At 43.8% G+C, this 11,311-nt stretch overlaps 1 protein-coding gene across 1 annotated transcript in view; it reads left to right on the top strand.

The window, feature by feature from the left end:
• The first annotated feature begins 1,045 nt into the window (after nucleotides 1-1,045).
• Nucleotides 1,046-11,311, top strand: part of LOC119423019 (P2X purinoceptor 3-like) — a 25,906-nt gene continuing 15,640 nt past the window's right edge. The window contains 4 exon segments of the mRNA XM_037690431.1: nucleotides 1,046-1,167; nucleotides 3,229-3,364; nucleotides 3,444-3,515; nucleotides 4,948-5,017. Coding sequence (XP_037546359.1) covers nucleotides 1,046-1,167; nucleotides 3,229-3,364; nucleotides 3,444-3,515; nucleotides 4,948-5,017 — 400 coding nt within the window.

Below are 11,311 nucleotides of genomic sequence, written 5' to 3'. Positions count from 1 at the left end.
ACAACTAATAAAATAAAGTATTAATTATAAATAAATTATTAATAACAATAAACCATAATTACATTAATTTAAATTAATATAAATATAATTAAATGGATATAATTAATATTTATTTTGTTATTAATAATTTATTTTATTAATTATATATTTGATTTACTGATTACAGTATTAAATATCATAATTATAAATATATATAATATATAAATAATAAATATATATGAATAATAATTATATCAATTTCATTAATATAAAAATAATTATAACTGCCGAGTCTTCGTGCGACTTAGTTCGCTGTGGCGACCCCTAAAATAGGGAGCAGCCGAAAGAAGAAGAAGAAAAAAGAAAAAATGTATATAAATATAATTATAATATATAATATAATTAAATTAAATTATTATTAAATATTACATCTGACAATATTTCATACTTTCACAAGATTGCACATAACCTCATTCATGGCATTTGACTGAAATGTCCACAACTCGATGATTTCTTAACATAAGATGATTTATATTCTGACATGAACGGTGGAATGTGAGATACAAATACTTCAAGGAACGCTAGACGCTTTCATGTGTAATTTAAATGACATTTAAATGTTTTAAGGAATGAACCAAATCTTTGCTCCAAATGTTTTTAGAAACTCAAACAACAGAGGCGACTGAAAGACGTTTGGAGACCAAACTAAATCAAAATGCTGTCAGTTCTGCATTCAAAGGTTAAAAGAGCTGAAGTTGAGCTTTAGTTTTTGTCTGAAGGCTGTGCAAACAGCTGAATGCATTCACGGGGAGGGAGGGGCTGATTAGGAGGCTGTGGATGCTGGAAGGAGGACCAATGATAAACCGCACCAGGATGAAAGAGGAGACAGGACGAGTGGAGGCGGATGGACAAAGAAAATGAAAGCTGTTTATCTCCTCGCTGATCGTTGTGACATGTGAAGTTTAAAGTGACGAGGAGGAGAGCGCCGAGACTCACCGAGCTGCAGGACACAAACTTCAGTGGGAAGAGAAGCCTCTTTCTGAGAGAAGATCCACTCACTGCAAAGATGTGGTCGTGCGTAAAGAACTTCTTCACTTATGAAACGACTAAATCAGTGGTTGTGAAGAGCTGGACCATTGGAATTATCAACCGGATCGTCCAACTCATCATCATTTCTTACTTCATTGGGTGAGTGAACATCTTTGATCTCGTTCTTTTATTCTGGCTGTGTTTTTAATTTGCATTGATTTATTGCGTCCTGCTTTTATTTGTTTTATCTTGTAAAGCACTTTGGTCAGTGCGAGGCGTTGCTGGAAGGTGCAATAGAAATACAGTTTATTATTATTATTAATAACTCTCAGAGGTTAAACTGGTCCGACTGAAGTCAACAAGAACTGTGCATTAGTCAGTACATTGTGCAGATCCTTTTAAGTAAATTAAGTCAGTGGTTGGTGATTGCATGAAAAAAATTATATTCTCAAATATCCTTAAAACTTTTATCTTTTGGATGAAGGTGAAAGGTCTCAGCAAAAAAAAAAGAAACCGTCCAGATGACCTGACTGAACACAGTTGGATTTGTACCTGGATTGTTGAGATTATTTAAAACAATTTCATGCACTGAAATATAACTTTGTATTACTATAACAGACAAATAATTCACCGTGTACTAAATAGTAGATACCTCACTTGAAATAAAAAAAAATTCTAGTTTATAACTTTAATATTTGTGTCAGTGCAGACCCATTAGCTGTGGTTCCAGTTTCTTTCTCTGGTCCAGTCTCTGGTTCATTTCAGCCGTGGTGATTCAGAACCCTTCAGGGAGCTCCAACCCTTTAACACATCTGCTCTAAACGTATACGTGACGTGTGCAGGATCATATGCAGGAATCAGAGAAAATATAACATGACTCAGTTTTATCTAGTAAGTTATTCCCAACCAGCTGGAGATACACATAGAAAATCATTGTTAACACGAAAACAAAAAAAGTTTGAATTACTCCTTAATTTGTAAAATGGCAGCAGCTGAGGCTGAGTGGATAGAACAGTCGGCCTTCAGTTGGAGAGTTGGGGGTTTGATTCCACCAGCAGTCACAAGTTGAAGTGCCCCCGGGCAAGACACTGAACCCGTGTGTCCCATCAGTGTCTGAATGGGTGACACTTTGTTTGAAGGGGTGTGAATAACACGGACATAACACCTGTCATGAACATGACCGAGTCTTTATGAATGTTTATGACTGATGTCATTAAGTGTCATTTAGTAAATCATGACACCTTTATTGCAAAGTTGACGTTGTTTAAAATGTCAAGTTGTCATAAAGACATTTTAAACAACGTCTCTCGCTCACTCCATTCCATCTGAACAGCAGGTTCAGGCTGTGGATCCCGGTGCAACATGACACTTTTTACACTGAAATAAATTATTAAAGCTCAACTTTTTAAAAGCATATTTGAGAATACAGGAGAGCAATTAAAACTATACAAATAAACAAAAACCAATACCTGAAATAAAGTGTTCATTTGTTTTTTTTTTGTCAGAAAAAATGTCCAATTTTTTTTACATGGAAGTGCTGGACCTAAGCGTAGTAACGCCGTCCGCCTGCAGGTGGCGTGTGTTCCTGATGGCTTCAACTTCCAGCTTCTGTTCTTATGGCTGACAACGAGAAGAAGACAAATATTTCAACAGCATCATCATAGTCGTGCTTATATCCTAATCTCAGACTAGAATTCATGAAAAAGTCAAAGTATGCCATTTTTGACAAAGCTAATAACTAATAAATAATATAACATATAATATAATATAATATAATATGGGATGGGTCTATATTGACATGTTGTTTGGTTTGGATTTAAATTAAAGTCCTAACTTTAAGAATTACTGCATTATTATGGTAATCTGTCTGAGGGCAGTATGCATTTATATCTACAGTATTTGCAATTACCAGTGTATATTAATCTTCTATGGGCTTTTGTTTCCATGATGTCTTCTCATTTGAACTTCTTCTGTCTGACCTGACATAACAGACTCAATACTTTTAATCCAAAAATGCAACATTTACACTGATTAATAAATAAAAAAAAAAAAATTTGAACAATTACAGTACATGGCCTCGCTTTAGCGTTATATTTCTCAGTACTTTGTAATTTGTGACTGGAAATTAATATTATATTTGTAAGTTTATGTTTTCATTGTATTTTTTAGACCTAAAATGTAATTTTGCCAAATTTTTGTGTTTTTATTTGTATGTTTCAGGTGGGTGTTTCTTTGGGAAAAGGCCTACCAGGTGAGAGACACCGCAATTGAGTCTTCGGTTATGACCAAGGTCAAAGGTTTTGGAGTATACAATAACAGGGTCATGGATGTTGCAGACTACGTCACCCCAACGCAGGTATGGCAGGATGTATAGACGGGTGGACTGAGGCAGACTGACAGCGGCATGCAGTAATACTTATGTGCACTTTCTGCAGGGAGGCTCAGTCTTCTGCATCATCACTAAAATGATTACCACAGAGAACCAAGTCCAAGGATACTGCCCTGAGGTTAGCTTCTATTACGGTCACTTCAGTGGGTTTACACCATTAGTTTCCACGACTCCTATAGTAGAATCATTTAAAAACAGCTAGTGGACAAAAATAAAAACAAGCCGAGGTTTATTTTAAATGCTGATGTCAGGTTGACTAAGAACCACCCTTTTATTGAGCAACATGTTCCATTAACTTTTACCAGTCAAATATATATATATATATTTTAACAACAAATTGTGACGATTAGAAAGAACTCATTCAACCATTTCCTTCCATCAGGTGTAGCTTCTCTGGAACCACCTGAGGTAGTTTTACTTCTGACACCTACACTGTTTCTTGCTCACTGGTTTAGCCTAATTACTGGTATTAATCAGGACTCCCAAACCCTTTACACGTTTGTAAAGACCCCATACCAACTCAACCTTTTAAAGATATTTAAACTTTTATGAACCAGTCTGTTTCTTTCACATGGTTATGTTCCACAAGCTTTCAAGTTGCTGTAAATTAAAAATGCTGTAAACATACATATGTACATAGATAAAAATAATACTTTGGAACCAATTTTTTCATCTAAAACTGACAAATATTCTATAATGGTTTCATTTTTAAAATCCTTGAAAGAAAATCTACCTAAACAACTGTACTGCAGATGTACTCAATGCACAATTATAATCTCCATGAAGTTTTCAGTCAGCATACAGATTATGCCACAGTACTAAAACAGCCCTGTTCAGACAAAGTGTCGTAAGCTCAATCATCCAGGTAGATGACAACAAAAAGTTTGAATCGTGTCATCTGGACCAGTTTCTTTAAGTGAGAAACGTTTCATCCTCCATCCAGAGGACTTCCTCAGTCTGCGGCCTGCCAACCAGATCTGTCCCACAGGTAGCCTTCACTGCTGTTTCAAGCCAACCTCCTGTGGGAATCTCTGAAGTAGACTTTGAACACGTGCAAAATACACTCATCCAAAACAATCAATCATCATGTACAACAATCAAATGTTTTCAAATGGATGATTGAGCTTACGATCCTTTTTCTGAACCACTTTGACCTTGGTTGTCCTCAGGCTGTTTCTGTGAGTAGCAAGTTGGACATCTGACCTAAAACATTTGACCAATTCTGCAGCCCCCTGGGCATTAAGATAGGATAATACTGTTGTAGTTTCAAAGCTAACTCACAAACATCAACATGTACAAAGTCAAAGTAACACAAATCATATTTCAGAAGAGTTGCTGGGTGATGACTTGCTTTTATTCATTTATTTATTTTTAGAAAACAAAGAGAAACCTGAAATTACATTGTGTGTTGTTCTGGACAGGAGGACGTGGGGTTACAAATAGCTGTGGACTGGCATCTTTTTGACATGGATCATTTGATTTGATCTATTTGTAAAAGTAAATAAGTATCATAATAAATAAATAAACACACCTTTTTGTTTGTTGTCCAGAGTGGGAAGAAGTATAACTGTACGCACGACAGCCACTGCAAACGATTCCTTCAAAAACCAGCTGATAATGGTATGACCCGATATCTTGTTTATTTGTCTAGTTCTCATCATTTCCACTAAAGTTTATGTGAGAAATATACTGTGTATAAGTACACTTTCCTCTGTAAGTACTGGAACACTGAGGCCTGACCCTTTCCTTAAGCTGTAGGCTAAAACCATTTGGGTTTGATATCCAAAGATGAATATGAGTTCAAGAGCCAAAACGCCACTTGATTATTGGTGGGGGGACAATAAACAGAGATTCATTAGGACATACCTGCAACTCACAAGGGACATGGGACATATGCAGGAACGATGGCGTCAACCAGAAAATAAAAATAAACAAGCAGCAAGACAAACACCCATCCATCCATCCATCCATTCATTTTCTTCCGCTTATCTGGAGTTGGGTCGCGGGGGTAGCAGCCTAAGTAGAGAAGCCCAGACTTCCCTCTCCCCAGCCACTTGGTCCAGCTCCTCCGAGGGAATCCCGAGGCGTTCCCAGGCCAGTTGAGAAACATAGTCCCTCCAGCGTGTCCTGGGTCTTCCTCTGGGTCTCCTCCCGGTGGGATGTGTCCAGAACACCTCACCAGGGAGGCGTCCAGGAGGCATCCTAAACAGATGCCCGAGCCACCTCAACTGACTCCTCTCGACATAGAGAAGCAGCGGCTCTACTCTGAGTCCCTCCCAGATGATCGAGCTTCTCACCCTGTCTCTAAGGGAGAGCCCAGACACCCTGCAGAGAAAACTCCTTTTGGCCGCTTGTATCTGAGATCTTGTTCTTTCAGTCACAACCCAAATCTCATGACCATAGATGAGGGTGGGAACGTAGATCGATCGGTAAATTGAGAGCTTCGCCTTTTGACTCAGCTCTCTCTTCACCACGACAGACCTGTACAGCGCCTGCTTCACTGTAGACGCTGCACCTATCCATCTATCGATCTCACGCTCCATTTTTCCCTCATTCGTGAACAAGACCCCCAAGATACTTGAACTCCTCCACTTGGGGCAGGACCTCCTCCCTAACCCGGAGAGGGCACTCTACCCTTTTCCGGCTCAAGACCATGGCCTTGGATTTGGAGGAACTGATCTTCATCCCAGCCGCATCTGCGAACCACTCCAGCGAAAGCTGTAGATCACAATCTGATGAAGCCAATAGGACCACATCATCTGCAAAAAGCAAAGAAGCAATCCTAAGGCCACCAAAACAGATCCCCTCAACACCTTGGCTGCGCCTAGAAATTTTGTCCATAAAAGTTATGAACAGAATCGATGGCAAAGGGCAACCTTGGCGGAGTCCAACTCTCACCGGGAACAAGCCTGACTTACAGTCCCCCTTTTTGAATAGGGGGACCACCACCCCGGTCTGTCAATCCAGGAGAACTTCCCCTGATGTCCACGCAATATTGCAGAGTTGCATAAGCCAAATAGGCCCAATAGGACTCCTTCTTCAGCCTGACAGCATCCCTCACTGACGGTGTCCACCACCGGGTTCAAGGGTTGCCGCCGCGACAGGCACCAACAACCTTGTGGCCGCAGCTCCAGTAAGCCACCTCAACAATAGAGGCACGGAACATGGCCCACTCGGACTCAATGTCCCCCACCTCCCCCTCCCTGGGCTGCCACCTTACCGTGGTGGAGGGGTTTGAGCCTCAAACACCCCCATAAACCCCCACCCCGAAAAAAAACTCTTCGGGTCTGGATGATTCAAGTAAATTACTTATTTTGATTGAAATTTGTGAATTTTGTGAAATTTCAATGACTGATCTGTAAACTAAACCATGTGACTCTACTAACCAATGGCAACCAAAGAAGTTTTCAAAATAAAATGCATCCTTTCAGTACAACTAGAAGACACTGCTGTGGCACGTCACACGCAGCATTGCCCTTTATATTACCATAATAGAAATAGTATAAAAACTCTAACTATGTTTGGCAGAATTGATAAATTCTACATTCAAATGATAATTTATGGAAAATGGGCTTTCACCATTCAATCATTCAACCTTGCACTGGGCTTATCATCATGTCAGTCGTGACAATCTTCATGATAATCAGAATCTGCATCTGACACGAGAACCAGCTGTCAGTTTAGGTTTGTACTGGTATGGTCCATTAGACCTTTGCTGCGTTCCAGCATTTCTTTAAAGCCTATGAAGTCTTCTGCTTCCATTTACACTGATAAACTTTGAGATCATAACCTTGCTCTTTGCCCTTTCATGTCCTTAGGCTGAATGGACTGGTCCCCCAAATCAAACAACTGAAAGAGATTGAAAGCCCAGAAAAGCAGATCAATAGAAAAATGTAAAAGTTTGGTCTCAGTGGGTTTGATGGAGTTATTGTATGCAAACATCCATCCATCCATCCCTTATCTTAACCCACTTTTTCCTTTTCGGGTTGCGGGGCTCACTGGTGCCCAAGTCCGGTCATCACTCTGAGAGAGTCAGGGGACACCCTCGATAGGTATCCAGTCTATCAGAGGGACACATAAATACAAACAAGACAAACAACCATTCACTCTCTCTCACCTAGGAATCATCCATCCATTTTCTTCTGCTTATCCGGAGTCGGGTCGCAGGGGTAGCAGCCTAAGTAGAGAAGCCCAGACTTCCCTCTCCCCAGCCACTTGGTCCAGCTCCTCCAGGGGAATCCCGAGGCGTTCCCAGGCCAGCTGAGAAACATATTCCCTCCAGCGTGTCCTGGGTCTTCCTCTGGGTCTCCTCCCGGTGGGACGTGTCCGGAACACCTCACCAGGGAGGCGTCCAGGAGACATCCTAAACAGATGACCGAGCCACCTCAACTGGCTTCTCTCGACGTGGAAAAGCAGCGGCTCTACTCTGAGTCCCTCCCGGATGATCGAGCTTCTCACCCTATCTCTAAGGGAGAGCCCAGACACCCTGCGGAGAAAACTAATTTTGGCCGCTTGTATCTGAGACCTCGTTCTTTTGGTCACAACCCAAAGCTCATGACCATAGATGAGGGTAGGAACGTAGATCGATCGGTAAATTGAGAGCTTCGCCTTTTGACTCAGCTCTCTCTTCACCACGACAGACCGGTACAGCGCCTGCTTCACTGCTGACGCTGCACCTATCCACCTATCGAGCTCATGCTCCATTTTTCCCTCATTCATGAACAAGATCCCAAGATACTTTAACTTTTCCACTTGGGGCAAGACCTCCTCCCTGACCTGGAGAGGGCACTCTACCCTTTTCCAGCTCAAGACCATGGCCTTGGATTTGGATGAACTGATCTTCATCCCAGCCGCGTCTGCAAACCGCTCCAGCGAAAGATGTAGATCACAATCTGATGAAGCCAATAGGACCACATCATCTGCAAAAAGCAAAGAAGCAATCCTAAGGCCACCAAAACAGATCCCCTCAACACCTTGGCTGCGCCTAGAAATTTTGTCCATAAAAGTTATGAACAAAATTGGTGACAAAGGGCAACCTTGGCTGAGTCCAACTCTCACCGGGAACAAGCCCGACTTACTGCCGGCAATGCGAACCAGGCTCTGACACAGTCATACAGGGACCTAACAGCCCGTATCAAAGGGCCCAATACCCCATACTCCCAGAGTACCTCCCACAGGGTTCCCAGAGGGACGCGGTTGAACGCCTTCTCCAAGTCCACAAAGCACATGTAGACCGGATGGGCAAACTCCCACGCACCCTCCAGGACCCTGCTGAGAGTGTAGAGCTGGTCCAGTGTTCCAAGACCAGGAAGAAAACCGCACTGCTCCTCCTGAATCCAAGCTTCGACTATCCGACGGACCCTCCTCTCCAGAACCCCCTAATAGACCTTACCAGGGAGGCTTAAGAGCATGATCCCCCTGTAGTTGGAACACACTCTACGGTCCCGCTTTTAGAATAGGGGAACCACCCCCCCGGTCTGCCAATCCAGGGGAACTTCCCCCGATGTCCACGCAATATTGCAGAGTCGCGTAAGCCAACACAACTCTAAAACATCCAGAGCCTTAAGGAACTTCGGGCAAATCTCATCCACGCCTGGGGCCCTGCCACCGAGGAGCTTTTTAACCACCTCGGTGACCTCAGCACCAGAGATTGGAGGGCCTGACCCAGAGTCCCCAGGCTCCGCTTCCTTAGTGGAAGACGTGCCGGTGGGATTGAGGAGGTCTTTAAAGTATTCTGCCCATCGACCCACGACATCCCGAGTGGAGGTCAGCAGCACACCACCCCCACTATAAACAGTGTTGGTGGTGTACCGCTTTCCTCCCCTGAGATGCTGGATGGTGGACCAGAATCGCCTCGAAGCCGTGCGGAAGTCATTCTCCAGGGCCTCTCCAAACTCCTCCCATGCCTGAGTTTTTGCCTCAGCAACCACCCGAGCCGCATGTCGCTTGGACTGCCGGTACCCATCAGCTGCTTCCGGGGTCCCACAGGCCAAAAAGGTAACTCTAAGTTGTTCCTAGGTGACCTTCCCATGGACTCACCACTTGTGGGAGGGGCCAAAGGGGTCGGGTGCAATGTGGGATGGGTGGTGGCCGAGGACCCTGGTGGTCTGATCCTCAGCTATGGAAGCTGGCTACTGGGACGTGGAATGTCATCTCTCTGGTGGGGAAGGAGCCTTTGCTGGTGTGTGAGTTTGAGAGGTTCCGGATAGAAATAGTCGGACTCACCACTACGCATAGCTCTGGCTCTGGAACCAGTTTCCTTGAGAGGGGTTGGACACTCTTCCACTCTGGAGTTGCCCCTGGTGAGAGGTGCCAAGCAGGAGTGAGTATACTTATTGTCCCCCATCTTGGTGCCTGTGTGTTGGGGTTCACCCCTGTGAATGAGAGGGTGGCCTCCCTCCGCCTACGTGTGGGGGGACTGGTTCTGACTGTCGTTTGTGCTTATCATCATCATCATCATCAACTTTATTTATAAAGCACTTTAACACAGCCATAGCTGAAACAAAGTGCTGAAACATCAGTTAAAAACAAGATAAAAGACAGCATAAAAACAGAGCTACAAACCCAAGCACACAACTCAATTTAAAACACAATAAAACAACAAGTTAAACAGATAAAATCAACACCAATAAAATAAAGTAAAATCAAGACTCAGTTGGGTTGAAGGCCAATGAATAGAGATGAGTTTTTAGATGGGTTTTAAAAATGGACAGCGAGGGCGCCTGTCGAATGTACAAAGGCAGAGTGTTCCATAATTTAGGGGCACTAACGGAGAAGGCCCTGTCTCCTCTAAGCTTCCTCTTACTCTTGGGGATGACCAGGAGCAGCTGGTCAGCAGACCTGAGTGACCGAGGTGGAGTGTAATGGGGGAGAAGCTCTGTTAAATAAGGGGGGACAAGACTATTTAAAACCTTAAAAACAAACAAAAGAATTTTAAAATGAACTCTAAAATGCACGGGCAGCCAGTGGAGAGAAGCCAGGACAGGTGTGATGTGCTGTCTTTTGTGTGTTCCAGTTAAAAGACGTGCAGCAGCATTTTGCACCAGCTGCAGACGTGCGAGTGAGGACTGGCTGACTCCGAGATAGAGAGAATTACAGTAATCCAGCCGTGATGAAATGAAGGCATGGATTACTGTTTCAAACTGTTGCCTTGAAAGAATAGGTTTTACTTTTGCCAATTTTCTCAAATGATAAAACCAGACTTTACTGTGGCCCTTATGCACCAAACAGCAGTTCAGATTATCCACCCTTTTTGGAGTCCTTGGAGGGGGTACTGGAAATTGCACCTCCTGGGGACTCCCTTGTTCTGCTGGGGGACTTCAATGCTCACATGGGCAATGACAGTGAGACCTGGAGGGGTGTGGTTGGGAGGAACGGCCCCCCTGATCTGAACCCGAGTGGTGTTCTGTTGTTGGACTTTTGTGCTCGTCATGGATTGTCCATAACGAACACCATGTTCAAGCATAAGGGTGTCCATATGTGCTCTTGGCACCAGGACACCCTAGGCCGCAGTTCGATGATTGACTTTGTCATCGTCTCATCTGATCTGCGGCCACATGTCTTGGACACTCGGGTGAAGAGAGGGGCGGAGCTGTCCACTGATCACTACCTGGTGGTGAGTTGGCTCCGACGGTGAGGGAGGATGCCGGTCAGACCTGGCAGACCCAAACGTATTGTGAGGGTTTGCTGGGAACGTCTGGCAGAGTCTCCTGTGAGACGGAGCTTTAACTCCCACCTCTGGGAGAACTTTGAACATGTTCCGGGGGAGGTGGAGGACATTGAGTCCGAGTGGGCCATGTTCCGTGCCTCTATTGTCGAGGCGGCTTACCGGAGCTGCAGCCGCAAGGTTGTCGGTGCCTGTTGCGGCGGCAACCCTCGAACCCGATGGTGGACACCGTCGGTGAGGGATGCTGT

The sequence above is a fragment of the Nematolebias whitei genome, chromosome 16, assembly GCF_014905685.2.
Source record: "Nematolebias whitei isolate Nwh7 chromosome 16, NemWhi1, whole genome shotgun sequence".
In the NCBI taxonomy this organism is placed as follows: Eukaryota; Metazoa; Chordata; class Actinopteri; order Cyprinodontiformes; family Rivulidae; genus Nematolebias; species Nematolebias whitei.
This window is presented reverse-complemented; position numbering and strand designations above follow the sequence as displayed.